The 27903-nt window shown below is 37.2% G+C and overlaps 1 protein-coding gene and 1 long non-coding RNA gene across 8 annotated transcripts in view; one reads left to right on the top strand and one right to left on the bottom strand.

Moving 5' to 3' along the window:
• The window catches only part of NBEA (neurobeachin), a 620064-nt gene extending 611204 nt beyond the window's left edge, over positions 1 to 8860 (bottom strand). For 4 of the 7 annotated variants that reach the window (XM_032611436.1, XM_032611437.1, XM_032611439.1 and 1 more), the window contains exon 1: positions 8105 to 8860. In XM_032611436.1, coding sequence (XP_032467327.1) covers positions 8105 to 8401 — 297 coding nt within the window. In that variant the 5' untranslated portion in view covers positions 8402 to 8860. The remainder of the gene's footprint in view (positions 1 to 8104) is intronic. The other 3 variants (XM_032611441.1, XM_032611443.1, XM_032611442.1) reach the window with 1 other exon arrangement.
• Positions 8861 to 8999: 139 nt separating this feature from the next.
• LOC116743238 overlaps positions 9000 to 27903 on the top strand; it is a 243334-nt gene continuing 224430 nt past the window's right edge. Inside the window, exons 1-2 of the long non-coding RNA XR_004346706.1 lie at positions 9000 to 9068; positions 9247 to 9313. This is a non-coding gene — a long non-coding RNA (uncharacterized LOC116743238). The remainder of the gene's footprint in view (positions 9069 to 9246; positions 9314 to 27903) is intronic.

Here is a 27903-nt window from a genome sequence, read left to right as displayed (position 1 = left end):
TTTCAGGTTATCTCACTATTACCTTATGTTCTTATTTAGTGAAGATGAATTTTTGTAATAATTAGCAATGTCTCTTCTTTCTTGAAATGCATCAAGCCCTTTGCCAAATTATTTTTCTTATGATTTGTCCTATGATACTTAATACCTAAAGTTTTTTTTATAATTTTAATTCTAAATATTAGTTAGGAATCACTGGAGTGCAATGAATAGAAACCTGATTCAAACTGGCTTAAGCAAAACAAGAAATGTATTAGCTTGCACTGAAAACCTGGCAGTATAAGTGACTTGAAAGGCTCCAAAGATGTCATCGGTAATCTCTTGGTTCTTGGTGCCTCTGTGATAGTTCTATCCTCGAGCATACTCTGCCTTCATGGTAGCAGAGTGTCAGTCAAATCTAGACTTACATTCTAACATCTTAGCAACTCCAGTGAAGAATATCTTTTTCTTTCTCCAGCAGAATGAAAGGAGTTATCAAGCTTTCGCAGATGTACAGGTAGATATTTAACCAATATCTGTTACTGATGGGCCAAGTACAGTTTCTATTCCTGGTCCAGGAAAGCAGAAAGGAGTCCAGGGAAACCCCAAACCATATAAACCAAGAATCAAGAAGAGATGACTCCTCAATCAAAAAATTCAGAACTGCTAACAGTAGAAGGAATGGATGCTATGCAGCCAAAACCAAAAGAAATCTACAACATTCTAGCCCTCGGCTACCCAGCCACCTTATACATTACTTCTTTCCATACATATAACTTCTTAAATATCCATGTTTAACAATGTTACTATCTTAACCACAGCAGAAAATGCACTCATCACTTCACCATGGGTCTGGGAGGCAGGGAGGAAAACAAAGACAATGCCAAGTTACTGGATCCAGCTACAAGTCTGAAATCTTTATGCTATTAGTATTATTCTTGGTCAGTTCCAAACATGCATTTTTTCGTGGTACCTCATAATCTGACAATATATATCTATGTAATAAATTTAACTATCCCCCGTTAATCAATATACAATGGCAAAAGAAAAAAAAATAATAATAATGCCCACTTAGAAGAGTGGAGAAGATAAATATGGAGGAAATAATCAAGAGGACATGGCTGTCAGCTGACCCATGAGCTGGATCTGGGCAATCAGAGGCTCCTCACCCCCTCCCGTCCTTAGAATATATACTCTGCCTACTGTTCCCACAGTGGGAACGCTTCCAAGGAAACAGCCTCGAGAGCAAGGTGTTGTTGAAACCATCTGGATGGTATATGTGACTGAACTTAGTTAAGGCTTCTGTAGTTTAACTTTTAAGATTCTGGCAGGCAGGTGTAGAGACCAGTCATCTTGCGGCTGCCCAAGACAAGCCTCATAAGCTCCCCTGCTTAATAAACCTGCCAGCTACCAATCTGGAGTGGTCTGCCTCTTTTCTTCAGTCTCTCCTTGCCCTCTGTGCACGGGGACCAGTTTGCAAATCAACAGTACAAACCATGGTCACTAATTCAAACCACAGTCCATATACTACTGGTCAGAGTAGCAAGAATTGCCTGTTACGGGAATGGAGTCTCTTGGTCAACCAATCTGGATGCACTTATTACCACTATCTCAGAAGACCTCACTTGTCCATTATCCTCTATGGCCTCAGATTTTCCTTCTGGCAGCTGTACTGCTTTAGCAACCCACTTCCTCTTACTGAGGCTTAGAACTGCCTTAGAAGTAAAAAGAACACAGGTCTTTGTTTACCAGGCTTGAGGTTGCCCTGGAAATAGTTTCCCTAAAAGCTCAGTAAGCTTTTGGTCAATTTATTTCAGTCAACTGGTTGAACTAGTAACCAAAGCCAGAGATCTTGTCAAGATACCAACCTACCTTTTAAATTTCATAGCAATATTCAGTCTCATAGCAATAGGCCTTCACATTACTCATCCCTTAAAACATTCTGCTTAATGATTTCCCTTGAAGCAATGTGAAATAATAAGCTGGATGAGGAGGCACAGCTATTCTATCACTTGTCCCCTGGTTGCATCCTCTTTTAAAACTCTTTAGTAACTGGACTGTTATTTTGGTCAGGAGGTTGGGAGTATAATGCATGAGTTGCTTGAGAGAAGCTTGTAAAACACAACTTTACCTGGCTTTAAACTCCTGTCTTTCCTTTTACCAATTTTAGCATGGGGTAAAAAAAAAAAAAAAACAATAACACACACACAAAATTGGGCTTTCCAATCCTCATGGTTCTTGATTTTCTGATTCTCTTGTATGGTAGCTACAGGCAGAAAAGGCCTCTCTTACTTGGAAGGACAATATTTTCTCCCCTCTGTGCTCTCAAGCATTCCAGCTTGGACCAGAGCAAACTCCTTTCTTATAAGGCAGAAGTGGACAACACACTTGAGGATCCCTAAAGTTCCAATTTTAGTAGCTCCATGGGCAAAGACAACCCAGGTGACAATCGAAACAGCTGTTCCATAATTCCTTTTAAGGAATTTCTAGGGGAAAGCAGTCCTTACTGCCTTGCACTTCATTTCAAGATTCAAGGTCTGTTCCTACAATACCCCACTTCCAGTTACTAATGTCTATGCTAGTAAGAATTCCTTCTATTTACAAGTGACAAAAATCCAATTTAAACTGACTTAAAGCTAATAACAATAATAAACTCTGAAAGAGAGAATTTAATGGTTAGAAGATAATAACCACAGACACAGAGAACTCCAAGTGCTCAAGAAGAATCAAGAATATATTTATCTCTCTTGGTTTCACACTTGGTCAAATTCTAATACAGGTACCTACAGCTATAGGATGAGTCTACCAGCTCAACATCCCCAACAGGAAGAGTTCCCAAGTCCTGTGACTCACCCTGTGGCTCCCCTCAGGTTAAATGCTCATCCCTGAACCAATCATGGTGATTCTGGACATGTCTGGGTTATACACCAGCCCACCTGAACCCACCTGAACCAGCTGAACTAAGAATGGAGGATGAGTGGTTCATTAAAGGAAAATTGAGGTACTATTTCCAAAAAGGGGAAATGTATGCAAGACAGACAGAAACAAGAAATGCCCACTATTCCTAGTAACATGACAACTGGCTACATTTTTGTTTTCATTTCTATTCAATGCCATATATATTATTCTTTGTTTAAAATAATGTGATCTTAGTTACATGTATATATACTTGACATACATATATTGAAAAATAATTAACAGATTCTTATTCCAAGATGTCAGTTCAAAATAATATTTACATATATAGTAATGCCTACATAGAGAACATCATACATATTCAACAAATATTTCTAATTATAAGAAGAGGCAATACATTAACTTTACAGGAGTCTAATTTATTTCAAGATCTTGGGTCTGGACCCTACTGTTGAACAGAATTTCAGAAACTTGTCCTCTACTGCCTAATAATGGTGTCCTGCATACTCAAAATGCACTTAATTTATCCAAGAGCCAGAAATACAAAAAATAAATATACATAATATAGGCTTTTGCTCTCACAGAGTTCACAGCATAGGAGTGGAAACGTATAAATAACTAAATACTATACAAAATACTAGAGAATGATAGGTATATCTTTGTATAAGGAGATATGCTGACATTACACAAAATATCAGAAGTACAGGCAATAAATGAAAAATCTATGAAACTAACTGATGCAAAATAATATTAAAGTAAATAGTCAAAAATGTGGATGACTGAATTGTATAATACCGCTACATCGGTGATCCAAAATGGGAGCTGATTTTGCTGGAACCAATGAATTTCTTGACACTGTGTTTGGAAAATGTATAGCAAAAGATGAGGGAACCTTGAGATACATTTAATTAGCCACATAGTATTTGCCAAAAACTGACTAGCAATATAAAAAATACTAATTTAAAATTAATATAACTTGATAACAGACTTGTTATAGAATATATGCTGCTTAATGTCATTTATGACTAAATTAATACTTTTGAGGAAAACCTCAGAACTCCTTAAGGTATTGAAACTTCCAATATTTACATATGCACTCAATTTAATTTTCGATACCTGATAACAAGAATAAAATATAATTCAAATTATATATATGAAAAGACTTACATGTCAACCTAAATTAAAATGTAGGAAATTCTCTTTTAATATAAATAAATGTGGTTTTATTAATATTAAGGACTTAATGTTAAGGACTTCATGATTCAAAAATGCAACCACATATTTTTAGAGTAAATTTAGTTCAAAAACATATCTTTTGTTTGTGAAATTTAAAATATCTTGAAAATATAATTTTAAAGATATTTATATCAAGGTGCAAGTGAAAAAACTCTAAGGAAGAAAAGTTACTGTCACATTCAAGTATAGAAGAATAACTTTCAAATTTCCTTTGAACAATAATACCATGATCCATATGTCAAGAGAAGAGAAGCCCTTAGCCCACAAAGTCCCCTCAAAGTATCTTGTTATGCTTTTAATACAATATACATTATGCCACTTAGAACATAAAAAAAATAAAATTATCAGAGGAAATATTTTCTACAGCCAAAGATACACTAATATTGCACAATTTGTGAAAAATAACTACAAATTAAATGTTATAGATTTATACTACCTAAGAGAGCTATTCAAAAAAGTCCTACTGTCAATTCTTTTTTTTTTTTGTCAATTCTTTAAGTAAATATTAATCCCTTATTTTATCTTTTCTAAAAATAAGTTTATATTAAAATCTGTGATAAGAAGACATGTTCATGTTATAAACAAAGAACACATTATGTATACATAGAATTTACTTCAAGGAAGGAAAAACTTTATATAAACATATGTTAAGTGTGTTTACAAAGGAAGCAATGGATTAAGTAGTATGCCTGCTTTATAACTGAAACAGCCAACAAAGTTCCTTTTCTACAGTTAGATGCTCTTATACTGCCACATTAAATAATACCTCCCAAAGCCAAAATTTGTTAATGATCAGTTTTTTTCATCGGTAAAGCTACAATGCAAAATCCTTGACAATACACTCTCACTGTAACTTATTTACAAACTAACTTACTCATCTTCCTGATCTTGTCCACCTTGTATTTGAATGTTTCAAGTCAACTATAATATCATTGTACAAATACGTTCATCTACAATGGAAATTACTCATTTTATTTCTCATTCCATGGTGATTCTTCAACAAACTCCCACAATCCACCTAATAGTGGAAATGGACCTCTACCTTTGGCAAAAGAAAAAAGCCCCTAAATTACAACCATGGCTATGTCAAAGGAGTCCTATATTTTAATGCATACTTCAACTTTACTCTGCAAAACTTTTAACTCTTTGGGCAAGACACGTGAGAAACCTAACAACCAAGTATCAGTATTCTCATCATATAAAGAAAAATAACGTACAGAAAAAAAAAGGAAAAAAAAAATATTCTGACAAAGGTGACTGACACAGGGTTTTGTTTAAGGTAGATAGAAACCGTTTTGTTTTGAAGTTTCATTAGTTCTCCTTCCTTTCTTTTCTGTCATAGAAATCACTGTGATAAATATTTCACTATTCCACCTACTTTTTAATTTAATGTTTTAAATTAAGACTGAAAACTGAAAAAACTCATTTTAGAGATTAATATTAGAGGCTTCCAACCTTTAGCAAGTCACTGAGTGCCCTAAATGGATTTTACTGATTTACTCATTAAATAAATAGAATTAAGTATTGATAATTATTTTTTAAATGCCTATGATCTCCAAATATTTTCCCAATCAACTTAAATTTTCACATGACATTTTCACCATGAGTATACTGGAAAGATAAAGCACTAAACCTACCATTCAAGAAATACTACACTGCAAATGACTAATGTGTATTCCACAATCAATATAATTAACAACTTAATAGTAAATAGCTCTTTTTGTCATTCTTTTCCCCAAAAGTTTCCATTTAAAGATCAATTGTACTCTTTAAGTACGTACAAAGAAATTTTAAACATAACTTTCTTTATGCCAAAAATAAAAATGTCTTTGTAACGCAGTTACAATGTCTTAAATGGATTTGGGGATATACCATGTCAGTATTACCTTATTTCTGATTATTCTAATAAAGCTTAACAGTAAAGTTAATCTTTAAAATAATGTTTGCATGTTGAGACTTCATGCCAGATTTTCACTGCACTGAAGAGAATTAAATTTCTTTTTTACCTCAAAAGAAATACTTCACTTCCTTTCTTAACCTACTGTATATCTATAGAACCCCATCTGTTAAGAACTGATCCAGCATACATTGCTACTGCTGCAGAGTCCAAACTGGTTACACATTCGAATCAATTCTCAGCTTGTGGGAGCCTCTATTGCCTCTTATCACATTAAAATGTATTAAGTAAGCATACAAATACTTATTAAAAATAACCTAATATCACACCATCTAAGGTAAAAATGGTATTGGAAATCTGGAAAACTGTAAAAAAAAAAAAACCTTTAAATGTTTCCTTTCAAATTTACATAAATACAGTACCTGATAATCTACTAACATATTTTGAGATTTCATCTCGTTAAAAAAAAAAAGGGCAAGTACTGACCTCCTATTTGCAGCTGGTTATAATTAAAACACCCAAGAAAACAATATTTCTATTAGTGTCTCAAAAAGAATTTGGTTATACCAACACAGTGACAACCCCCCAAACTTACACTGACTTTTTGTGATTTGTTTGATAGGTACACAGAAGTACAAAGAGGTGTTTGGTATTTAAACAGGCATAAATCTAACAAAGAAAAGTCAAATATTCTCTTATCTTTGACGTGACACCCCAGCAAAACAAACAAAAAAAAAACAGCTTTAACTCATATGTGAATTTAAGAGGTACAGAAACCAAAGACATTATCTAATCCCTGTCCCTGTCTCAGGGCACCACTGCTGTAGCTGCAGCTTTCTTTCAGTTTTCCAATAGATCAAATAAAAATAATTGCTTAGCTGAAAATTCTGACTGCATGGGTGTGATAAAATCTCCTTGCAAGCAAATTTTTATATTCCTGTGACTCCACACCAAATACAATAGCCAACTGATTGCTCTTGATTTAAGCTTGCCTTCCAAAACCCAACCTTACAGTTTGTCAAAGACTAGGTATTGCAGAGGAAACTGTTTAAAAAGCTTTGCTGCAGCAAAAATTGCACTTACAAGGCATTAAAACATGAATTAATCTTAAATGAACTAGTCTTATTATCCGAAATCTATGATTCTCCTCTCTTTATTTCCTCCCCATGTCTTCCCCTAACATCTTGAACGCTTCTTAGCCTCTCCGGAGATAGATATCGCAAAACATTAAGTCATACACAGTTCTGCAGTAACTCTTTCTTATCACGAAGGATACCAAAACCTAGGGTTGAATTTAACACCTTTCCTCTAATCTTTATCCACATGCCATGCTCTCTGAAGGCAACCACAGAAATCAACCTGTATGATTTAGTGTCCTCACATTTTAACATCTCATGTGCACAAAAAATTACTTAAGAGGTCAGCATATTCAGGGCAATATTACAAAGAAAGGAAGGCTACCTAAAAAGAGATTGGGGTGGGGGGGGAGATACAGCCACAACACTCTCCAACATAGCCTCGTAATATATTTAAAGGCAGATGCAAAACTGCATCATTTTTCCTCCTCAATGGAAAACACCTCCCAGCTGCTCAAGTTGGACTTAATGCGCTTCTCGCATTTCAGCAGCACCGGGGAATTTAGGCTCCAGGGACAAGGCTTCCATCCTCAGAGAGCCACACCACGGACAATTAAGAGTGTCGGAGAAAGAACCCCAGAGAAAAGGAGGCCTTCCGCTCCCCCTAACTAAACTCTCAAGTCAACCCAAAACCTGAACGGCAAGGAACAACTGACGACTCATAGTCATGAGAAGTGATAATAAGCGGTGTTAAGTTGGGCTCTGCGCTCAGGTGGCAGGAGAGGACCGGAGGAGAGCAGGGAGGTGGCGTGGCTTGGGCAGCGCGCAGGCAGGTCACCCGCTAAGCAATACCCGCCGGACGATCTGGGCTCGCAGGGACGCGCTGCGTGTGTGACCAGGGGGGTGGTGGAGGGGTGGGAGCCAGCGTTTGGGGAGGGAGGCCATGGGGGCTGGGAGGCCATGGGGGCTGGGAGGCAGATGGCGAGCACGCCTTTTCCCTTACCAGGTTGAGCACCGTCTCCACGATGTCCCTGTTGCTGACCTCTCCGACCTGTATGAGTCCAATCAACACTGCGAATTTCATCCGGATGTTGCGGATAGGCACCGAAGGGTTAATCATCCCCGCGGGCAGCACCACCGAGCCGGAGCCGGACGCCCCTCTCAGCTCCCCCATCCCGCTGCCGCCACCACCGCTGCCCCCGCCGCCGCCGCCGCCGCCTCCGCCTCCGGCCCCGACGGCGATGAGCCCCACGGGTTGTGGCTCGAGCCCCGGGCCCGGGCCCGGCTTCTCGCTCGCCATTTGCCCCCCTCCTGAGGAGAAGGAAAGAGCCGTGGCGCTGCCTCCGCCGGTACCGTTATACCTGCCTCGGCCCCCGCCCCCCGTCCGTCGCCTCGCAGCCCCAGCATCCACCAGCGCCGCGGCGCCGGGCCCGCTCCCCTCGTGCGCCTCAGCCCGGCCCTTTCCGGCGCCCTCCCCGGCGGAGGCGGAGGGTTATTCTCAAGCTTATTCCCGGCGGTGGCGGCGCCGCTAACCGCTGCCCGGCGAGCGGCAGTGCCCGCCCAGCAGCTGTGCCGCTGGGGCCGCCGCTGCCTCCTCTCGCTCCCCCTCCCGGTCCGTCCGGCCCGGCCCGCCCCCCGCGGAGATGCTGCCGCCGCTCCGAAAAGCCCTGAGGCGCGAGCAGCTAGCCGCGGCGCTGGCCGGTGCTGAAGCTCAGGCTGTGGCCGAGGCTCCTAACGCCGCTGCCGCCACCGCTACGGGCGCCACTGTTGTTGTGAAGCCCCGACGCCGCCGCTCACTCCGCCATGTTGCCGCCCCCTGCCTGCGGTACCGGCCACTGCGCCTGCGCAGAGCCTCCGGGGGGCGGAACCCTCGTGCACCCCCTCTTTTGCCCTGCCCTCCTTCTCCTTCCACCCACCCAGCCCGACACCCCTCGTCCCTCCCCCAACCACCCTGAACGGATAGACAGGTGAGCAGGTGCATGGGGACCGCTGCCAGACACTGGGGCGAGCTGGCAGAGGCGGGGCGGGTGGAGGCTTCCTCACAGTTTTTCCCTGGAGGGTGGATTCTCCCTGCGGGGAAGGACACAGAGTGTGTGTCTCGCCTTCGCTGCCACCTCCTTAATTCCCTCAATATCCTCTTGCTAGGAGGAGGTTCATCATCTTCGTCGTCGCATCCAGCAGCTGCTACTGCCAGTGCCAGGTGCCTTGTAAGGTAGGGGAGTGGCAAACGGCCTCTTTCTGCCCCTCTTCGCCCTTCCCTCACTCCAGCCTGCCGGGCCCCCCTGGAATTTCCCAGTGAAAAAGTGGCTGGCAAAGCAGAAGCAAACGCGCTCTGCGGAATGATCCTGCATTGTCGGGGGAAGGATACAGATGGAGTATAGGGGCTCTTTTTCTACAGCCGTGAAAGAGGCTGACACCTGCACTCATAGGCACGACTTAAAATAGAACTTGTCAAACAGTGATCCACTCTGGATGGAGCTCTGAACAACAAACAGTTCTCGAACTCACCTCCCAGACTAAAAAGGCTGCACTGTGTGACACTGTGGGGTAGTAGTTTGGTGGGATACACAAATGCCACATTTTAAAAATCAGTAACCATCCTCAGGTATGATGCCAGCTAATGATGCCTCCCTTTTTCTTAGGCATGTATAGTTCAGAGGATTTGGGAATTATCTTAAAATATGGGTAATTCTCTGCCAGCCTAGATTTGTGGTAAAAGTAGATTTCTGTGTCTTCACATATATAGAATGAAAAAATTACTTTTAGTTTAAAAAATTAAAATGTATACAGCAGTCTTGCTGCTCGTGTTGAATTAAAACTATATAGGCATGACTGCTGTTTTCCTCGAAATGAAGGATGTAATTTTCTTTAATATTTCATGAGGTATACCCTTTTCAATAAAGATAATGTTGGAAGACACCAGAACTGTTAGGTATCTTGAGGTATATTCAAGTCATTTTGTCATCTCAAGTGAAAACAATCAATATACAAATCTGTCGTATTCTGGTTTGTTATTACTCATATTTAATTGGATTGGCTAGTCAAGTTAAGTCCCAGGATACTGGAGCACATTAAAATTCTAAAGTACCACGGGTCATGTATAACAAAATTCCTCAAGACCAGTGCTTAGGATTAGTTCCTGGTTGTGTGTGTTTGCTTAAACTTGTGCTGAAGTAATGGAATTATTAAAATAGTTAAGCAAAAATTTCTGAAAGGAGTGGTGATTGGTGTGTCCATTTAAATTAAATAGCAAGGGAATTATAAAATGTTAGAAAGATTAAAAGTGTATGGGAAATTTATGACACCTCTAAACCTTAATAGTGTGACTTAGATATGCTGTCACTGAAAAATCCTGTGGCATATATCCACCTATAGCATTTTATCTGTCCCAGGTGAATAGCATCTACTTTTGCGAGCACTATTTTCATTTGCACGTTTAAAATGATACATGTCTTACATATGTAAATCCAGGTTGAAAGGTCATCACACTAGCTTCTTTTCACCCCACTGTTCATATATATGGCAGCAGGTTCTACCTTTTGCTACTTTTAGTCTTTAAAAAGTGTTTCCAGTTCCCTGTCAGCTCCTCACAGTTGCTGGTACTGTGCAAAGTGCACAGTCTTTTGAATCACACTCACAAATTACTACCTGTGCAATCTCCTCAAGTTATTGAACTCAGTCTTCTGATTCACTAACAGGGATTAGAATATCTATCCCATAAGGAAGTGAGAATTCAATGAAATAATTTCAACTCAGCAGCCAGCATGTAGTAAATATGTCCTTGTACCCTTAGGATACAGGAACAGTCTGTGTTGAATGACCTGTAAACACATGTAGGAACAATTATAACCACCTACAAGGCTTTATAATTGCACAGTTACATGTTTTCCATACTGTCCCCCCACAGCATAAACTTTTAAAAATTCAAGCAGGTCTGTTTCATTTTAGTCTACAAACCTTCTTTTCTTACAGATGTACCAGTAACTTAGCATTTGCATTAACAATATTTTGAAATGAAAGATAGCTATATAATGAGAGGCTACCTATAATGTTCATTTTTAAATCTCCAGATTAAAAAAATATATCTTATGTGGTGAATGTCAGTTTTGTATAGATTCTTGCTTTAATAGATGCATACCCATACTTCCAAAGGACAGTCCTTCAAAGATAAGAAGGCCCTGAATCTGAGTTTCAAGAGGCAACATTGTGTAATGGTTGAGAACACAGGCTCCAGACCCAGTGGAAGCTGGGTTTGGATTCCAGTTCCGCCACCCACTTATCTGTGTGATCTGGGGCAAATGAATTCTCTTCAAAGCCTTATTTTAGCCATCCCAAAGTAGAGATTCATAGGATTAAAGGATGAAAGGACATAATACATTTAAGGTACTTAACATAGTAGCAAGTGTCGATAATTAATGTTTCCCTTCATTGGCTGTGGGAAAAGACAAAGCTGTAAGTATTTTTGTGTTTTCAGCACATAACATGTCTGGCTTATAACTTACATTTAATAAAGGTGTTTTAAAAATGAATGAATGAATGGGAATTCCCTGGCTGCCCAGTGGTTAGGACTCGGTGCATTCACTGCCGTGGGCCCGGGTTCAGTCCCTGGTCAGGGAACTAATATCCTGCAAGCCCTGCGACCGAAAAAAAAAAGGAATGAAGACAGCAGTTGTCTAGGCTAAATGTTCCCATTCCCTTCACCTGTCCTTTAAAGAGCAAGTTTCTTGCTTTCCTCTAACCTTTATCTGAGCAGGGTACTCCAAGTCCTAGGTAGGTTTAGACAATATAAAATGGAGGGAAACTCTTACCTGAACCTCCATCTTTAGAAATAGATTTCCTGTTAATGTATCCCCAAGTCAGATTACTTTGCTTTGCTTTGGTTCTGGGTTTTCCAGCAACATGACACCAGTGATTCATGTTTCGCATGTAGTAGGTTCTCAAACAATTTTGGTTCCATTTTCCTCTCATCTTAAAATTATTGTGGGGCTTCCCTGGTGACGCAGTGGTTGGGAGTCCGCCTGCCGATGCAGGGGACATGGGTTCGTGCCCCGGTCCGGGAGGATCCCACATGCTGCAGAGTGGCTGGGCCCATGAGCCTGCGTGTCTGGAGCCTGTGCTCCGCAACAGGAGAGGCCACAGCAGTGAGAGGCCTGCGTACCTGGAAAAAAAAAAAAAATTATTGTGAACTGAAACACCAAGGTTCTGTTTTGTTTTTGTTTTGTTTTGTTTCTAGACATGCTGCTCCTAGGCAGCAGCACATATCCAATCTGTAGCTTTACAAGTAGATTTGGAGTTATAAAGTGCAGAATTGTACATATCTATTGTAGATTTAATTTAATTTTTATTTTATTTAAATTTTCTATTTAATTTTCTATTTAAATTTAATCTGCTAGGAGTTTCTTAATCCTGATTATATCATGCAAAAACTTTGTCTTCTTATTATTACCTTATTATCTGCAAATCTGAGAACAATCCTTCTGTATCTTCATCCAAATATTTTATTGAATAGGATAAAAACAGCTCTGGAGTTCCTAGAAACATTCTGATTGAAATCAATTCACATTTTTCAGACTGTGGGTCCCAACCCATTAGTGAGTCATGAAATAGATTTAGTAGGTTACAACCAGCAGTTTGTTTTTTTAATGAAATATAATAGAAAAATATAGAATGGAAAACATCACAGCACATCCATTATTTTAGTTATGTGCACGTACATGCACATACCCAGACACACATACATATGTACGTGTGCGCTTACCAGATAATATGAAAGATCTATTTCTCACTGCCAGTCATTGTCCAAAAGTTTGAAAACCACTGATTTAAGTACCTGTTTGGTATAATTTGTCCCAAAGGATATCATAAGGGACATTGACAACTGGCTAGTTGAAGTCTGGATACACTCTGTCTCTGTATCTGAGCAAAATTAAAGTAAAAATACATAGATGTGAATTGTTATCAAGTTTTCTGACAACTATTTCACAAATAAGAAAATGTGTTTGATTTGATAACAGGACTTACTGCTCCCTTTCTAATGAATGAGCCATTCTGTAATCTCACCTGGAGGTAGTATTAAGCTACTTGCTGTGGGTTTTCAAGAATTTATCTCCTCTTTCTCCCTTTGGCACTTTAATCCTCTGGCACATCTACTTCTCTATGAGTTCTCAAAGACCATTGAGAGTTGCTCAGTGATCTAGTTTTCAGATTCTTTCAGGATCAATGGATATAATTTGTCCTGCCTCAGGGACTTGAAACCATTTAGACTAGCTAAGTGCCTATTTACAATTTCTTCACCAAACTTAAACTTCAATTTCTTCCAAGTACTATTAGTACTACCTTTTCACTCCACTACTTTTTCTCCTAAACAGGAAACACAGACACACAATAGAAATTAAATATTTGTTAACAAATTTGGTTGATGCTTGCCAACCAACAAATATCTAAGTGCCTACTGTGTGCAAGAAAGTAAACTAGTTGAAATGTATGTTTTCAAATTTTCCATTTAGAGAAATATTGTGTTTACACATACAAAGTTAATCAGCAAGTCAGCACATTAAAAATATCAAATGAATGGTACAGAAATTATAAGTACTCTTGAATTTCAAAAGAACTAGACATCATACAAACATCCCAATGTACACATATACCCTCAAACATCCACATAAATCTACATACAAATGCACCACACACATGCATACTCACCGTCAGATTAGCCATGCCTCTGTCCATTCTTCCTTGGCAATTTGTCTACCATGCATTTCATCCTTCATTCAGGTGAGAGCCCGCTCACTTCATACCTGGTCTCCTTGTCTCCACTCTCACTCTTCTTTAGTCCATCATATACACAAGTAATTTTCCTAAAGCTCCACCTTGATGGACAGATTGATGTGGTTCAGAATTTTTAATTTATTTATCACATTAGCTTCTACATGCATACATGCCACCCGCTCAGAAGATCACTAGTTATTCTCTTTGCCTAACAAATTAAACCCAGAGTCCCTATCTTGGTACCAGAGGCCCTTTATACTTTACTTTACCTTGCTTTCTTGTTTTACCTCATTCTGTTCCTGACAGGAACCCTGTAACAGTGGTTTGCAACCTCTTTGTGTGTGCACAGCTCTTTTCATCATTAAAAAATTTGCAGACTCCTAGACTCTTACCTGAGAGATTTATTCTTTTAATATCCATTCATTGAGAAAAGTACAGTAATGAAAAAGTATTAACAATTTAATAATGCTATTTGAATATTTTTACCTTTTTAAAACCGCAACATCTACATGTATTTGAAACACACACACACACACACACACACACACACACAGTTGTGGGATGAATTGTGTCCCCCAAAAAGATATGTTCCAGTCCTACCCCCAGTACCTGGGAATGTGACATTGTTTGGAAATAAGGCCATTGTAAATGTATTCAAGTTCAGATGAGGTTATACTGGAATTATAACCTCATTATAAGAAGGAATGATTCATCCTTAAAGTGTTCAGAAAAAGCATGGCTCTTCTGATACCTTGATACTTCTAAACACTGGAACTGTGAGGGAATAAATTTCTGTTGTTTTAAGCCACTTAGTTTATGATACTTTGTCACAGCAACCCTAGGAAACTAACATACATGCATGCAACATAAATGTGTTTGATATTTATTCTGTCCACAAACAATTCCTAGTATATAAGTATTCATGGATCACTTTCAATAATTCTGAGGTCCCCAGGTTGGGAAACAATGCTTTAGCCAACCCAAATTACTTTGTCCCCAGTTAATACATTGTGGTTTTATACTTCGTTGGCTTACTCATGTTTTTCCTTCTATCCATAGCACTGTCCTCCTCGTCTCCCCTACTGAAATTCCTACCAGCTGAAATGCCACCTTCATGAATAAATTCATGGTAGCACCTAGAGAAGGGTGATCTGAAACTTTCTACGCATTTCCAGCATTAAAAAAAAATTATTGTTTTTTTCCCCCCAGGTAGCATATAAGTTGGCATAATTTCACTTAAACAAATTAATAGTTTCCATCCTCTTTGCCTCATTTGCCAAGAGTAATAAATTCACATGACAATATATGTAGTCACCTAAACCGCCTTCACTGAAAAATTTTTAAATGTACAGGTATAATTATTTTCATACTAGCGAACAATAACCAGTAAATTTCTCTTTCTTTTACACAATGACAGCCAATAATACACTGTCGTTGTTGTTGTGTTTGGTATACGTGTGTTAGAGAAAGACAAGTATGTTAAAGAATGAGGTTTACAGTTGATTATTTTTAACCATTAAAGCTGTCATAGCCTGTTCATCTCCTATCTGCCATGCATTTTTACATGTATTATTTCTAACCCTGACTTCAGTTCTTGAAGCAAGATATTATTGTCCCCATTTTTCAAATGAGGAAACCAGTATGAAGAGAGGTTGTCAGTTGTGCAACTCACATTTTAGGAAGTGACAAAATTAGGATTTGATCCTGGTTATGGCAGGTCAAGTCCTCAGGTTTGTTCACTATCCTACATGGCCACATTGGGACCTAGACTAAGGCCATTATTTTATTTTTACCAAATTTGCCAGATGAGAGATAATGAGACTGGGCAAGTTCATGGAAAAAAGAACAAAGTCATCATGTTTTTTGCATGTTTTGGTGAAAGCCCACCAAGAGAGGATCTCTAGAGTCAACCTGGTTTTATATCTCTGTGCCTATAAAGATTCAAAAACCTCCATTAGCCTTTTTGTTTCCTGGGATTCATTTTAATTCTAGACAAAAATTACTTGGAATAAATAGTTTTTAATTATGTTCATTTAGATTAACCAAAATTTAATCACATAGTCCCGTTAATATATCACTCCTTATTATGCTTTTCTGGCAAAGATTTTGTTATGTGTCTAATTAACCATTAATCTCCTAGTCCCTGTTGAAAGTATTGTCATTGTATGTCTATATAGTTATAATAAAAAAGCACATACTCTGAGTAGAAGGAGGAAAAGAATGCTATGAAGAAGTGTCCAAGAGTTCTTTAGAATAGTTATCTCTTTAATAGAATCTCTGCAAAGAAACAAAGGGTTTCTTTACCAACTTTAGCCCAACTAAGAAGCAGTGCATAGATTCAGTCTGAGCATAGTCCTGGTGAAGAAAGCTTTGGATTAGAGCCTTTCTCTAACGGTGCCAGCAGCCATAGCCCATAGATTAACCAGTGGAGGAATGTCTTGATTTATTTATTTATATACATGGAACCACCTCATTGGTCAGTTAACAGGTAATACATGGAGGCAATCTGAGGTTTATGTTTTGGTTTTCTGTGGCTATAGTATATCTGTCTTCACTTATACACAAGAGTTAGGATCAGAAAAGAAAAGGAAAGGAAAAGTGGAACAGACTACCTGGACTGTAGCTTCTATCTGAGAGTTTAATCTTATACATTTTGGGAAACGCGTTATATACAGCCTCTTTGTTGTTAATGTGAAAACGAATCTTAAGTAGCACAGATAATCGTAAGGTTAAAGGATGTCTTAAGGGTCAAGATACTTCATCACATTCAGTGTGTTTGGGTATCTGTTACATATACATGAATGTGTATATAAAACTTTATTTCTGTTTGGCTAATCTAAGTTTGTGAGAAGTAGATGGAATGTCCTATGTTGGCTACAGCTTTATCACTGGTTTCTTTGTTTCTATTAAAACAAGCTCAGCCTGATTTCTTTTGCAGTGGCAAGAAGAAATAACAGAGCGTGTTTCAGGGCTGTTTGCATTCAGTGAAGCATAGAAAGATGATGGCCACATGATTTGCCCTCATAATTCATACCACGGTGTTTTCCTTAGTACACACAACAGAAAGCTCACGTGGTTACATTATAAAATAAAACATTTCCAGCAAAATAAGACATTTTTACCAAACATTTCATTGTTTTTTTTGTCTTAACATTCCCATCCTAATCCCAAATAATCCTTTGAAGTAGGGTATAGTGGCTAAAAGAAGGGTTTTGAAATCAGATGGATTGGGTTCAAATGTGGACAAACAGACCTTGAACCTCACTGTATACCTGTAAAATATAGCTGCCTCACATGTATTACTTGGAGTATTTAATGAGATTAAACACATAAAGCATTTAGAACAATGCCTGTAATAGGTACTCAATAGATGGTAGAGATTGTGACTGTACATTGACACAAAAAGACAGCAGAATTTTGTGAGTTTTTAAATTATATAATGGAGTACACTAATATCTCCTTATTTTATCTTTGTACACTGACCTGGCTGTCCCTTCTTCAGAGAGCAAATAGAACAGTATTTTCTTCTTTAGTTTTGTTAAATAGCTATACATATTCTGTATTTACAAGAGTTTTAACAATTTCCCTTTCTATCTCAAACTTAAATGTTTTATCTCTGTTAAGTACATAAAACCTAATTATCAATATATCTTTTCTTTGTTTTTCACTAGGCATAGGGAGAGAAGGCATATTCTGAACTAGGAATTTTTCTCTGAGACTTTATAAAGATAAAAAAACCAAAAGAATAAGCAAATAATAAGATAATCCTTTATAATTTACTAACCCACACAAGTAAATAGTCTACCAAAATGTATCTGAGGGTTTAAACCCAAGTTTTGTCCTGTTGTTTCAATATCTGTTTCTCTACTTTTCATTTTCACTAAACTTTTTGCTATTGCTTTCTTTGTAAATAAAGTTTAGTATTTTAAGTTGATACCAAGACAGAGATTTTTTTCCCTGATTTTCTTTTTTGAAGAGACAGTGGGACTTCATGTGATTAACTTTTTCAAATTATTTCTTAATTATGTGTGTTTAATTTTGACATTGACTGGCAGTAACCCACAACTCTAATGGCATCATTCATATGCCATAAACTTCTTAGCAATTGCTAAGGTTACCCACATAGCTTCCAGTTATGAAAATGTGAGTTGACAACTGATATTTTTGTATCTCTACTTTCTTTTCCTATCTACTAGTTATTTGGAATTGTCCTAACCTGGAATATTTATAGAATTCATAATGTCTTTCATTATCTCAATACCTCTACTAATGCCTGTACTGAAAATGTCTTATATTGAATCACTGTAAAACATATATTAACTTTTCACATGTAAACAGTACTGTTAATTGTTTTGAAAGTGAACTAGAGAGACATGGTCTCAGCACTCTAGAACTGTAAAATGTAATCTATTTGATGTTTAAATAAGGAAAATGCCAAAGGAAATATAATCATGTATAACACAGATGAGAGTGAGAGAAGCGATGCAGTCGAACTTATAACATAGGAACTATAAACATGAAATAGTCAATATAATTGAAGCATCAATCCTTTAAGCTTTATGACCATCTACTATTCAGTAAGCATTAACCAGAAGTGAAATTTCATATAGACTAATAAATTAATGAGCTTATTCCTCCAAAATTATTATATAAACAAGTAGCAGCTCTGTAATATTCATTAGAGATTCATCAGAAAGCATACAAAGAGTCTCAAATAATGAAACTATGAAACAGGACAACTTTAAAGAGACATTACCTATTTCTAACAGTGCATATTTGTTATTAAATAAATGAAAGGAATTCTATATTTAATAGATGGTATGTCTGTTGAATAATATAACATAGATGTCCTATTTGATAAGGGTAGAAAACTTTTTTAAAAAGTTCAACTTAGCCAAAACTTTGAGAGAAATACATTGAATTCATGTATATAATAAGTAGTCTTCATTCACACACACACTATATAATTTTTTTAAAGCCTAGAAGAAAATGGACATCTTCCTTACTACATGTAACTACTGAGTATGTTCTGCGAGGTGTGGATGGTTCCAAGGCACAGGAAATAGAGCAGTGAATAAGACAAAGTTCCCGTCTTCATGTAGCTCACATTCTAATAAAGGACACAGACAATAAATTAGTAAAATTTAGGTAAATAATATGATTTCAGAAGGTGATACTTTTAGATGGTAATTACTTATACGCAAAAAATTATGGTGGTGTAGTCATTCCTTATATGTTTTTTCCCTCACTAGATTGGCAGCTACTTGAAGGCAGGAACTATGTCTTTCTTACAAATAAAACCTTCAGAAATATAACGTGATTGTTGACTGATACATGGTAACAGTCAATAAATGTTTGGATAAAGGAAAGAAGGAGGAAAGTAATTAAAAGTGGAGATTTTAACAATTCAGTAAATTCAACAATGTGATACAAATTCAACATTTAGTTGACTCAACCATTAAAGAAGTAAGAACAGACTTCTTAACCTGTTTTAACTTTTTAACTGCTGTAGTGATCATCAGTGAACCTCAGGCCAGGCTCACTGAGCATTGGTTCTCTCCAGGATGGAGGCATGACATGGAAGGGGTCAGGTCTTAGCCTCAAGTTGTTTTTTCTGCAAGTGTTATGCATTTCTTCTTCCCAAAACTTTGTGTCCTCAGTTAATGGGAACTGTTAAGGCTGTTGGGTTAACTAACTATTTGTTTATACATCTGTATGTTTCCTGAATTCTAGCCATTCCACCATGCATTCCTGGTAATCAGGTTTTTTGAGTTCTAGTATCCCAAGTCCAGCATCACACTTAGATGCCTGTTAAAATGTAAATTAGTCTAATAATCATATATGTAACATAGAGATGGTCCCACCTGTTAAAAAGAGGTTGGGTATTGGTGACATCAAAATTTTTATATTTGTTGCTTGTATATAAACAAATAAACGTCCATATCCAAAATTGTGCAGAACTCAGATTACCTGGTTTCTAATGAAGATGATATATTAGTTCATATATGTCTATTCACATATGAATGTCTTTTTTCCAAATTGACCAACATTTTCAGAACAATTATATTTTAAAAATTGAAATGTAAGTTAATTCTAATACATAGATTTGCAGTCATTTTTGGAGTGGACATTAACACTTTTTGGTTATTTCTGTAAATTACTAAATATAGTTTAACTTCCTAGAGATTTTAGTATTTTTTTTTACCCTGATTTGGAAATACACATAATGTCAAATAATATATTACAGTTGGTTATCAGCAGTCCACTAATTGTTTTATTCTTCAAAGCATGCAGGAAAAGTATACCGGTTAAAATTTCTATGGAAAATTATAATACATAAGAATCTTATGGCTATGTTTGCGAAGATAATTTTTCTTTAAAATTTTGTGCTTTTTTTCTTTTTAACTTTTGCAGTAAAGTTTAATTTGAGTAAAGAACTTTAATTCATGACTTTATTGTTTTTCTTTCTGTATTTTGATACTATCAAGAAATGGTATTCATTGTTGTGCTATATTTTAAATTAATATGTATAAAACAAGAAATATTTAATTGGGGTCATTAATTCTCCGCATATTATGGGTGTCTGTGACTAAGGAGAAATATAACTATTTTTATTGCATCAACTTCACATGTAACAAGAATAATGCAAGAACAATAACAACAACAGAGCATTCATTGAATGCTTCCCTTGTGACTGTGCTCTTTACTATCATGTTATACTCACTCATATAAATCTAGCAATTAATTTGAAGTTAGGCATCTCGCGTTTACTCATCTGTCTGATGGCATTCACTATTATCAGGGAAGATTACTATCCCTGGTGCTGAAACTGCTTTGTGTAGTTCTTGTAATTGAAGAATGAAACAGTTTTCTTTAGACGTACCCTTTCACTGAAATTATGAACTAGATAAATGTTCATATCGAGAAGGAAGTATTAAATTTCAAATACATTAACATCTTGATTAATAATTATCAGATCAATATTTCATATCCTGCTTATTCTTACTACATTTTATTATTGGAATTTTTTTTTCTAGAGAATAATTAGCAGTTCAAGAAAAGGTTAGCACACAGGACATTGAGAAGTCAGTTAATGTTCCAGATATCAAAACATATTACTACTCACCAAAAATCTGACTCTGTTCATGTTAACTAGCATTTGATTTAATGTGTCAAAATTAAAGGATTTGTTTTAGAAATAAATACTTGCAATCAAATTCCCTAACTGTATTACAGCCCACTTGATTATAGGTAGTTAGTGCTTATTCAATGCTGAAAATGACTTAGAATTATGGTAAAGTGAGCTTTCTCCAAGAGAATTGCTTTGTTGATCCTGAGTAGGGGTCACAAACCAGGGGACAAAAATTCTTTTATATGTTCCTGTAAAAAGAAGTATGCAAAGTGTTGGGGTAAGTTCTCCTTAGGTAGGTAAGCACAGAGTAAATACATTGGCACAGCAAGAAAACAACCTTATAGATCTAGTGAGACCCTGTCTTGTTCTGACAGTGTCATCTGCATTTATGTTCCCGCTTGGGGACTTTGGGAGCCAAGGGACTCTGTGGTGGGGTGTGCAGCATCTGCCTCTGCTTAATGTGGCCCCCCAATTTTGCCTTCTTTACTAATAAAACCATAAATATAGTCTAACCTCTTTGTGTGTGCTCTCTTTCTGTGAATTTATACCTAACCTAAAAGTATTGTGTTTGTGTATATTGGGGAATAATATATAAAAGTTGAGTGTGAATAAACCAGTTATTAGTTTTATCCACTAAAATGTTAAGTGTTTTTTATCTTCCCGTGACTAACTTTCTTAATGACAACAAATTTCTTCATTTTTAACTTTAAACTTTAAACAATATTCTCTGGGTTGCTCTTTCAAACAGAATAGTACCAGTAATTTCTGACTGAATGGGTTGATTTCTCTTTACTGTTTTAAGAAGACATGACTTTACTTTATAAGCAGCTTTTTCAAACCATGTTTCTCCTATATTCCTCACCTCTGTGAGTGGCACCACAAACCCCTCTAACCTACCTCTGCTCTCTGTTAAGCAGGTCCTACGATACTAATTCCTAAGTAATTTTTTTTAGGCCTGTCCTTCCTCTCCATCACCACTGACTCAAGTTTAAGTTCAGATCTTTATGGTACCTTCCCTGGATTATTGCAGCAATCAGAGTCAGTCTCCTTGATTCAAGTCTCTCTTGTAATCTGTTCTTCACACTGACATCACAAAGGTATTTTTAAATGAACTAAAACTAATTTTATAAAAAATGCATACACACATAAACACACACTTTAAATCCTTCAGTGATATTCCCCAATGATATAAAATAGGAGACATTTTATGATCGAGCCTTGACCTTTCAACCCAAACTTGACTCCTATCTCTGTTTCCCTTGTACATTATATACCAGCTATTTCAGAATAATAATGTGTAATATTCACGGAACCCTCCCTGGGTTCCAGACATTATGTAAAGTACTTTACATACATTATGTCATTTAATCCCCAAGAACTTTATAAGGTAGGTCCTATTATTATCCATACTTTATAGGTAAGGAAAGAGAAGTTAAAGACTCACCAAATATATATCAATACATCTAAGAGGTGTAGCAGCTGGAATTTGAATCTAGGCAGCCTGCCTCTAGAGTCTACAATGGCTTTCTTTTGCTAAAGTACTTGTAGTTCCCCAAACTTGACATTTCTTACAAGCCCTCTGTGTCTTTCACATGTTCTTTCCATTGTCTGGAAAGCCTTTCCCAACTGTGTCTGCCTGTAAGACTCATGCTTATTCCACAAGACTTGACTCCAGCTGTCCTTTTTTCATGACCGTCCCTCTGTCTCCCGAGGCAGGGTTAAAGTCTTGGCACCCATGGCACCTTGCAAAGTTCAAGGAGACCACTGCGTTTAGTGGACAGAGTACAACTGTGATGTGAAACAGGCCAGGTTTGCATTCATGGCTGTGTTGCATATTGGTTTTGTGACTTTAGGAAAGTCACTTCAGCTCTCTGAATGTTAGTTTCTTTGGGGATTAATAATATTTTTTTCAGGGAGTTTCTATAAAGATTAACTGCGTTAATTTTATGAGATGCATCTCCCACAATGACTAGAACATAACAAGAGTTCAATAGTTTACTTATCACCCTCTTCCACTGCAGCCCTCAGAACCTGGGTGGTAATTGTCTGTCTCCTCACTTGCCTGCAAGCTACTTCCCCTTTCATCTGTGGCTCTGCTAGGCACTAGTGAAATGAATGAATGAATGAACGAACGTTTAATGCCTAGTGACATGTTTACATGAATCCTTTTGTTCATTTTGTGGCCTGAAAATTAGTATAATTAAGAAATAACAACTGGCAAAGAAGAGAAATGCCAACTATACTTTTTCCTTTCCTGACATAGTATCTAGAACTTTGTCCTTCTGACTAAAAATTTACAGCTACATGACCTCTTTAAGTATGTCTCAAATTTTATGTAAAACAACACGTACTGATCACAGACCAGTATAACATTAAAAGATTATGTAATTTAAAAAAATTAGTTAATAGTCTTATACTCTTGGAATAAAATATATATATGTATATATATCTTCATATATGTTGAAGCTGCTGCTTTTATGAGGCTATTTGTTGTTTTATTTTTTCAAGCATCTAGTATTGTCTGATGTATTGGGTCTAGGTATTTACGATTAGTGAAGTGGTGAGAAGTGGTGTTGCGGGGACAGGTTCCCACGATTTTGAATCATGAGATATGAAAGTAGAAGTGAAACAAGGCAACCTAGGTGGAGTGTTTGAGAACACTGTTTATGCTTCTTGCATCAACTTATACTCTTCCTTTTCCCCACCTGTTTAATAGATATTCAAGTACTATGTATCTGGGGGCTTTTGAATCCAAACCATCTAACCTTAGAAGATGTCATAGATGAAAAGACATAGAAAGTAATTCTAAATGTGTGAACAAGTGAGAGCTCTACACAATTAGAGATCATCATCGCTAGAGTCCAGACAGACTTAATTGCTTCCAGAGGAATTAAACCATAGATAATCAGGTAACAGATTGAGGTTCATCATGATTTCTAAAAATAATTTTATGTAAATTACCTATGGAAAAACATAACTATTTGAATTATTTGAGAAATGAATAGCAGTTCCTCAGAATAGTCTGACCTGTAAGTATATATAGTAAAAGCATGGATTTAGGAGCAAAATTCTTATGAAGCTGCCTGTCATGGTTTCTTCAGTAAGATTCTTCTATTGTGTTTTTTGAAAATATCCATTACATTGCTATTGTAAACCTTGTAAGAAGTTAAAAACCTTGTAAGAAATTAAAAGAAAGCCTCTTTTTTTTTTTTTTTTTTTCCTTGTAGTCCCTGCTCTCCAGTCCTAGGAGGTTAAAAATAGTGAGAATATCTCATCTTTAGTTCTAGAACATTTGGGAGCACCAAGACAGGCTGTGAAGTATTGAACTTGGTAATCTGAGCTCCCTTCTACTGACAGAGTCCCGTTATCCCTTCTCAGATACAAGCCCTGATGAAAATGGAAGATGAGAGAGTATGCACCCAAGTTAACTCTTTAAGTATATAAAAGGTCATTAAGTTAACAGAAGAATTGCAAAGCGTCTACTAACACAAAAATGCACAATCTCAGTTCTCAAAGAGTTTGTATTCTAGTATTATGCCAGTCTCTCTTTTTACTAATAGAACCCCAACTTTTAGGTGGGTTCCTGTAATAAAGATTGCACTTCTTAGATTCTTTGCAATTACTATTCCAAGAGACTATTAGCTAATTAAAAGTGAACAGAAGTGAGGTGTTCAACTTCTAAGACATGCCTTAATAGCACGCCCCCTCTCCCTTTTCCAGTGGTTAGTGGGTCTGGTCACAAGCCATGTTAAGACATGCAGATGAGGGCGACACCTTAGTCAGAGAGAAATAACAAGAAGCCTGATCCTCTGATGACTCCATGAAACAGAACCATAATACCAGCTTGGACTGTTAAGTGAAAAAGAAACAAGCTTCCATTTTATGAACTTACTGTTAATTTAGACATTTAACACATCAGTCAAAGCTATCTCTTAACTAATATGAGTGGTTTAATTAAGCATTCTATTAAAAGTAACAAAAGTCACTGGAAAGCCTATCACAAAGCAGAGAACACTCATACTAAGTTTCCCATGATTTTTTTGGAGGAAGTATTATTCTGGACTTAAGGTAAGACTAGGAAATTGAGGACACAAAATCATTTACTTCCCAGTTTATAAGCTCACTTGATAAAAAAATTACATCTTTCAAAAGGATATCTATTTTTTATATTACTGAGCTCGATAAAATAAAGACAACATCCCACTCTTAATCTCATGTAAATTAAGGAATGAGGAACTCAAAATGTATGAATGGCCTTTTTGTGTCATCTATTTTTGTATTTTTCTGGGAATGACCCCAAGATTTATAATATGAGGGGTTGTCCTCTCTGAGGTAAAATTGATAAAGATTGTAATGTTTCAAACAATTTCTGGCGTTTCTTAATTTCTTATCATGATTCTGTCTAAACTTCTTTATAGTAATACTGAGTTGTAAGCAGTGGTGAAGAGTATTGTTCCAAATTGATTCTTTTATATTTATTGAGCACCAAAAATATATAGGACGCTGTGCTAGGGGTTAGAGATTCAAAGGTGAATAACTTGCATCTAGGAGCTCACAGTCTAATGGGGGAGACAGAATAAAAATAATTACAAAACAATGTATGATAAGAAGTAATATGATGAAAACAAGCATAGTCTGAAGGGAACATATAGACCTAGTCAGAGCAAGGTGGAGAAGGGTAGCAAGTCTTCTTAAAGAAAAAGATAACTGAACTGAGTCTTAAAGAAAGAGTAGGTATGTTCCATGTGATGAAAGCACTTGGGTGAAGGCATTGTCTTGAGAGAATAAGGCATGTTTGATGGCCTACGAGTAGCTAGAACAACTTGAGAACAGGGTGCCTGAGGAGGTACTTAAGAGATGAAGCTGGAGAAGGATGAAGAGCCTCTATATCTTGTTGGAGAGTATGAATTTTATTCATGATTTTGATTGAGAACCACTGACTTTTCTCCCCAGGGAATTAGCATTCTCAGATACGCATTTTAGAAAAATCAGTTTGACAACAGCAAGTAGCTGGATTGGGAGGTGCAAGCCTGGAAGTAGGCAGATCAGTTAGGAGACTATGAACAGGTCTAATGAGAGATTAGAAAGAGTAGAAAGACTGTGTGAGCTTGTGATATGGAGACTTAAATGCAAATTTACATAGACTGAGATAGAATTAACAAGACTTGATGACTTATTAAAGAGGATGGGTGAGGTGGTGAGGAAATAAGGGAAGGGAAGGATTTAAGGTCACTCACAGGGTACTTGATTGGACTAATGGTGTCTTTCATAGCCGTAACATATCCAGAAATAGAATCTGGGAAGGTTATGTGATTCTTATTTATAGGTTAGATAATTTCCACATATTGCTAAGTTGGAAGTGACTGCAGAATATTCAAGTGGAGCTGCCGGTAGGCAGTTATCTACATCAAATCTGGAGCTCAAAGAATTAACTAGACTGGAAGTTGTCAGAGTATATCAATACCATCAAGTGGCTGAAGCCAAGAAAATAGTTGAGATCCCTTGGGGTTGTGTACCGAGAGAAATTGGTTAAGGGTGGAATTCTGGGGGAAAAGCAACATTCACTGGATGGAGAGAATAAGGACAGCCTGGAAGGAGACTCAGAGGAAGGACAATGCAGCAGAGACTGGTGTTGCCAGTCAAGAAAGAAAACAGTTTTAAGAGGAAGTGGTCAACATTGTAATTGCTGGAGAAAAGTCACATAGAAAAAGGCATTGGATTGTTCCTATGGAACTGAGCAAAGGAGCAGGAATCTCTTCCATAGAATGAAAGGTGTGAAAACCAGAAATGGATTCAGGAGTGAATGGGTTATCATCAATGGAAAGAGCAAGCATCTTAAAGATAGCTTGACTTTGAAAGAAAGAATGGATGGGTGGGTAAAAGTTAAAGATGGACATGTGGTTGAATAATTTGTTCTTAAGATGGGAGAGACTTGGGCCTGTTTATATAAAAAAAAATAGGATACAGAAAAAAAGAGTAAGTTTAAATATCAGAAAAGGAGAAACAAACAAAAAATGTGGCATGCAGAAATGGTATCCAAAGCACAGGAAAAGAACCAGCCACAGGCAGGAGGTGGGATAAAATTCCACTGAGATAGGTGAGAAGTAAAAAACAGCCCAGGAAGATAAGTGTTTTGAAGGGGTGGGTAGGAAGAGGCTAAAATTTTGTTTCATATGTCTGAGTGCATATTTACATAAGGACTTTTAAGGTGAAAGAAGATGAGATAGATAGATGGTCTACTGAAAATAGAGGAACGTCTGGTGGAGGGGGAACCCTGAGTAGTGTTAAAAGTGTGAATAGAGGGTGGGAGAGGGAGCAGAATAGCATCACATGAAAGGATTATTGTCATCTTGAGGATACTGCTGAGTTGAGAGTTTGCATATTTGTGGTAGCACCAGCTTCTTGGCTGCTGGCTTTTCTCCAGCAGTATTCAGCAGCTTGGGTACAGGAACAAGAAGGTCCACAGTAGTATTGATGCAGGATTAGGACTTTTTTGGGCATTCATGTCAGATGATAAAGGAAGTTAAAAATACAAGCTTGAGTGTGGATGTGTCATGTGTTTTATCATGTATCACATGATTTAGTCAAATAAGAAAATTAAGACAGGAACAGTTGATAAATTTGGAAAATAGATAAAAGGTCTAGATCATTCTGAGGTCACAGGCAAGTGAAATAGAAGTAAGGAATAAGGTATTTTTGAGGATCAAAATAAGAATCAGGGAATAAAGATCCTGAAGCTTATGGTTTTTGATATGAGACAGTTGGGTCCATAAAAATGTCTAGGATATAGGTGGTGGGAGGTTGAGTTGATGAAGAAGTACAGGCTGTCAAAGCTGAGGAAATCAAGGACCTATGAAATTAAGATGTTGGATGGGTTAACGTGTGGGTATGGAAGGGAAGCC

This window comes from Phocoena sinus, chromosome 18 (genome assembly GCF_008692025.1).
Source record: "Phocoena sinus isolate mPhoSin1 chromosome 18, mPhoSin1.pri, whole genome shotgun sequence".
Lineage (NCBI taxonomy): Eukaryota > Metazoa > Chordata > Mammalia > Artiodactyla > Phocoenidae > Phocoena > Phocoena sinus.
Note: the sequence above shows the minus strand (reverse complement) of the source record. Positions and strands in the feature narration are given on the sequence as shown.